General features: G+C 32.7%; 1 protein-coding gene across 1 annotated transcript; it reads right to left on the bottom strand.

The window, feature by feature from the left end:
• Window positions 1–1,038: 1,038 nt before the first annotated feature.
• LOC128655488 (putative nuclease HARBI1) lies at window positions 1,039–3,224 on the bottom strand. Its single transcript, XM_053709098.1, has 4 exons — window positions 2,470–3,224; window positions 2,104–2,182; window positions 1,225–1,526; window positions 1,039–1,135 (listed from the first exon to the last, which is right to left on the bottom strand). Exons 1-4 carry the CDS (start codon window positions 3,134–3,136, stop codon window positions 1,131–1,133), a joined length of 1,053 nt encoding a protein of 350 aa, XP_053565073.1. The 5' UTR covers window positions 3,137–3,224; the 3' UTR covers window positions 1,039–1,130.
• Window positions 3,225–5,868: the final 2,644 nt, after the last annotated feature.

The following is a 5,868-nucleotide window of genomic DNA, read 5'->3' as shown; positions in this document are numbered from 1 at the left end:
TGTCATCGTTTTGTATTGAATAAATATGATTTTCACATTGAAAATTACATTTGAATGAGGGTAAATCTGTAATAATAAAACTCATCTTCATGATAAAAAGATTTTTTCCTTTGACTTATTTTTCTATATTATTTTCTATGAGGTAACCATGCCATTCAAGTGTGCAATCTCAGGGGATTGTATGTATTGATAATGTATCTTTATTTTAAGGATTATATTATATCTGGATTTGTCTCTTTGAAATGAGCATCTGATATATTTCTTAAAGGGATAGCCTATTAAAAATAAAACTCAGGAATTAGAGCATGCAGTATTTATATACTTAAATATGTAATCCTATAATCTATTTAACTTAATTATCATCTGTAATTTAATAAAACAGGAATGTTATCTTAGGAATCTACCCATTTTGAATCTGCACATGGGGAGCGCTTGATGATTGTTGTCTAAATGTAGGCAACAATTAGCAAGTGCACCACAGGTGATGAGCATTAAATGGAATGGCTCCTAAACTTAAATACATGATTGAAATAAGAAACATAAAAGGATTAAATTGATTATGAGTACATATGTAAGTTGATTGGAATTGAATGATTTATCTGGTTCATTAATGTTTTATTGTGAACACACTCTTCCTTTTTTTTTTTAAAGTGACATAAATTCCATTATTTTGCTAAAACATATATATTTAAAAGCAAATCTAATATATTTATATTCTTTATATTTCTTAATATTCTTAGTATCCTTTGATTATAGTTTTATTTAGGTAAGATCAGGAGCAGCATAGAACCTATGTTGGAGCTGTTTATTGTTGCCAACATACAGTATATATCCTGTCTGTCATTGGTTCACCCATGTACTCAATTTTATTAACCAGGAGTGCATAGCTGCTCTTTAAATAATTATACCAAGAGAACAAAGTCATATTTGGAATATAATTAAAATTATATTTTAGATAATTATGTTATACATAAATCATAAGATGAATGCATTGATTAGTACATAGCTGGAAATAAAGAAACATTCACCATGACTATATTTGAGTAAAGTATACATTTATTTAGGGAAAATGTGGTAAATATAGGGATGAGGAGAGAGGGAGGGGAGTGGTATTCCATTTCTGAGAATCTTCAATCTGTAAAACATTAAAAGAAAAAAATGTGTATTATTAAAAAACATAATCATAAATAACTAAAAGGTCTCATTACAATACTATAAAAATACCTGAAAAGAATTCTTGAATAGTTGCAGATCTCTCCAAATGGGCATTGAGGGGTTGTGGATGATTAATTACATCAGGCTCAAAGATTTCACCTGGGGGCTGTGGTGTTGGAAGTAAGTCGTTCAACATCCCATGCTCCTGTGCCATGTTGTGTAGACAGCAACATGCCACTATGATTTTAATAGCTTTTTCCGGACTGAATTGGAGATCCCCCCCTGATCTGTCCAGGCAGCGAAAGCGCATTTTTAGAACACCAAACAGTCGTTCTATTATAGCACGTGTTCGGATATGTGCTTCATTATATCTGTATTAAAAGAACAAGAAATATGATTATAATATATAATGTGAAGACAAATCAAATACTAATGAGCTAACTACATTCCTGGTTTGATCTTATAAATCTTTAAACCATTTTATATATATATAAATATATTTATATTGAAGCAGAGAGATTTATAAATGCTTCACTGATAATAGATGATTTGTATTTTGACTGTCCCTTTAAAGGCACTCAGTACAACATTGTTATGTCTGTGATAGTGATATATACACACACACACAAGATAATCAAGCAACAAATGTATGTGCACAAACACAGATATATAGCTTAATAAAGGGGCAGGAGCCCCGAAACGTTGCTCAATAAAGGTGCTGTTGCTCCACATAGAGTGCTACCTGTGTGTTCTATTTCATTACATTTACTGGGACTTTGGAAAAGGAGGTCCTCCAGGTTTGCACCTACATTCACCCAAGAGTGATTTAAAGGGACATTCCTATGAAGTGTGTACTGGTCCTACTTTTCTACAGATTATAGTGAGCATTTTGCAAGGCACAATCAATATTTCTGACACACATGAGCAGAAAATAAATATATATTTTACCTTAATTCAGCAGGCCCAACAACCTGGTTCTCTTTTAATGGTGTCCAAATCCATTTTTTAAGAGGATATGCAGAATCTGCTAAAATATGAATGCATAGATATACAGTATATATATATATAGATATAGATATAGATAGATAGATAAACACACATCTTTCCATAAAGCAATGTATGACATGAAATAATGTTATGCATATGTCTTACTATGACATAGTTAATATATATCTTTTAAATGATTAACAATTTATTTATTTAATCAATTTCACCCCCTTAGACACATACATAAAGGATTATAAAGCAATGAAACAATAAAATGTCAAAATATTGAACACATGAAGGCATCATAATATATACATAAACACTTACCGAGGAGATGTCCTTCAGGCATTTGATTTGTCTCAAACAATCTCCACACACCAGAATTCCTGAGGATGTAGGCATCATGGCTACTTCCTGGGAACCCTGCCACAACATTTAATATGCGCATGTTTGCATCACATATAATCTGCACATTTAAGGAGTGGAAGTGTTTCCTATTTCTAAATATTATCTCCCTGCGCACAGGGGGTCTTAGGGCAATATGAGTGCAGTCAATGGCCCCAAGGACATTGGGTATGCCACCTAAAAGAAAAAAGTCCCTCTTAACATCACGCCAACCTCTGGGTGATGTGGGGAAAAAAATAAATTTTCTGCAATTATCATAAAGTCCATCAATAACTTTTGAAAGATGCTTAGAAAGAGTGGACTTATGCACCCCAGTTACAATGCCCCCTGTCACCTGAAAGGATCCAGAAGCCAAAAAATGAAGTGCCCCTAGTAGTTTGGTCATTCCAGGGACAGCCCTGCTTGAATAGCCCTGGCTTTCCAGCCTATCTTGCAACAGGGCATATAACTGATATATTTTCTCCCTGTTGAGCCTGAAACTTTCAAACACCTGCTGCTCATTCAGGGTTTCTATATCCAGCCTCACTCTGGGGATGTCAGGCCTACGCTGTCTAACTTCAGCATTGTCAGCTTCTCTCTCACCCTGCATTTTGAAATATCTGTTCTGAGGTTAGGCTAGGTGTGGTCTTTTTTTTATAGCTGTGTGTTGCTTGTTAACATATGTGAAACTGGTGATTGCAATGAATAACATGGGGGGAGGGCTTATCTTCATCTCATCTAATCCTTAATTTAATGAACAGTTTGAAAGTATATACTTACTCATGACTTTTATTTTTGATATGAACTATAATTTCAACATATATGTAGTTACATATCGGAAATTCAAAGACACTGAATGTAATTATTCTATTTTTCAATTTAAATATATCAGCCTTTATCATAACAGTTAAAAGTAATTATTAAAATTATATGATTTATATAGGTAAAATATATATATACAATTATCATACATATATACATGTAGGAGAAGATTCTTATTAGATAAAATTATATTTCTATATGTAATTTTTTTGTGATTTTCAATTTCAATGAGAAACAGGCCTCAAAAAGCTCTTTTTTCCTCCTTTACACCTAGTTGAGCTGGGGGTAATATGTCTCAATGTATCGACAGCCTCCGACAGTGTATTAACGGTTAGCGCTTTCAATGGAAACCTGGTATAATTTATCGATTAACGGCTTATATTACTTTCTATGGGACGCGAAAATCTTTTCGGCAGCCGAAGTCCGGAAGCCGATATTAAGGTATAACGCGCCATTGGAAACAGTCGTTAAACGCTATTGCTTTCGACAGCATATTTAACGGTTTGCGAGTGCACGCAAACTGAATTACGACTCAATGGAAGCGAGGCCTTGGTCTTCCCAGACATAACAAAACCAAATAATAAAGCACACAAATGTTGCAAGAATAACAATAAAATGAAAACAAAGACCTACAGCTCTTGTCAAAGCTTAGTAGGACTTAAAAGACTCCATTTTCAATTCCCTTTTATAGATAAATACGTAGACAATCAGCAGTTGACAATTAATAAATCATCAATAAAACTTTAACAATATGACATCGTTTTTAGAATTCCGTCATTTATGACGCATGATTAATATAATCCTCATGTCAACTTAATACATACTGAATTACAACCATCTACAATTGTGATAGTTGTCTCATTTAAATAATAGTGATTCATTTTACAGTTGAAGATGGCGCAATCTCAATTATTTAGTGAAGGTTAATTGGTCATCCTGTTTGACGGGATTGACAGCTATTTCAGATGGATTGTGTGAGTGTTATTATGCTCAAGGACAGGGATTGCAACCTTTTTTTTTTTTGGACATTACTATTAAGACGCCACCAATCCAGGTAATCCTATTATCATTTTTAAAGGCCCATATTTTAGGGATAACTAAAATTTGACTTGTATACGCAGTTATTAATAATAGATTTTAATCTCTTGTCAGTCAGTCATTGGTGACACATTAAATATTTACAATGATTCGCTGTTCTGAGCACGATTCATATATTGCACCTATCTAAATGCATTTAAAAATTGATATTACAAAGAACCAATAAGATAGCTTTAGGTTTTGGATTTCTTTGTGTCAATTTATATTTTTTGAGGGAGGGGTTATTTTGATATTGGAGTTTGAGAGAGCAGTTGTGTTTTTTGTATTTTTTCAAATCTATTTAGTTATGTCTAAGTCACCAGCATTTAGTGATGGTGAACTGGTCATTCTTGTCTATGGGATTAACAGATATTTCCAAGGAGGATAGGTGGAGTGCGAGGCATTAGGCATGAACAACGGGACACCATTGTTTGCGAGATGATGGGATGCATGAGGCGGGTGCCGGAATACAACGGTTGCGCTGCCAATGTCTACGACGGTTCAGTGATCTGAGGCGAAGGGAACAAGATCGCTAAGCAGCGATCAGATCACTGATCCTAAGATGTGAGTATTATTTATGCAGTACATACATGACACACATAAAATAAAACCTGATTAAAATTAAAATATTGAACAATTTTATATTATATATTATAAATATATTATTATATTATATTTATTGACAAAAAAGACGCAAATTTTTTATAACAATTAATAAATGTTGATTGCTTTCATTGTTAATAGATTATAGATTACAAATTTATTAACAAATATATATATATATTTATATATATATATATTTAATTTAATTGAGATAGATAAATAGATAGAGATATGTGGATATGTGTACATTTATATATATATATATATATAAATAGATATATTGTAATATTTTAATAAATAATTATGCTAAACTATGGAGTATATAATATCCATACTTTTAAAAAACATTGACATTAAACATCATATTAAAATAAAACAGATTCTAATGTTGACATTCATCATTGTATCATTGCAGATATAACAAGGCCACAACACAGGAGACCCAGGTATTTGTTGCCAGTTTCCATAGAGAGTCCAATGAGCAACAGGGCATCCCTGTCACTACCTTTAAGCCTCCTACAACCTATGAGGTAGGGAGAATCACGCACATCTTCTTCGGATGTGTCAGATACAGAAGGTAATTGAACATATCAACATGTTCTTATTATTTAACTGTAAAAGACTGATAAACAAAATTAAATTGTTTAATAATGCAGTTTCATCCTGTATTAATTATTGCCTATGAACACAAGTTCGGTGCCCATGGCATACAATTACATATAGGCAGCACAACTGTCCTATCTAATATCAAAAAACATAATTTATGTAAGAACTTACCAGATAAATTCATTTCTTTCATATTAGCAAGAGTCCATGAGCTAGTGACGTATGGGATATACA

This window comes from Bombina bombina, chromosome 4, assembly GCF_027579735.1.
Source record: "Bombina bombina isolate aBomBom1 chromosome 4, aBomBom1.pri, whole genome shotgun sequence".
Taxonomy (NCBI): Eukaryota; Metazoa; Chordata; class Amphibia; order Anura; family Bombinatoridae; genus Bombina; species Bombina bombina.
The sequence above is the reverse complement of the archived record's forward strand: the minus strand, read 5'-3'. Positions and strand labels throughout refer to the sequence as shown.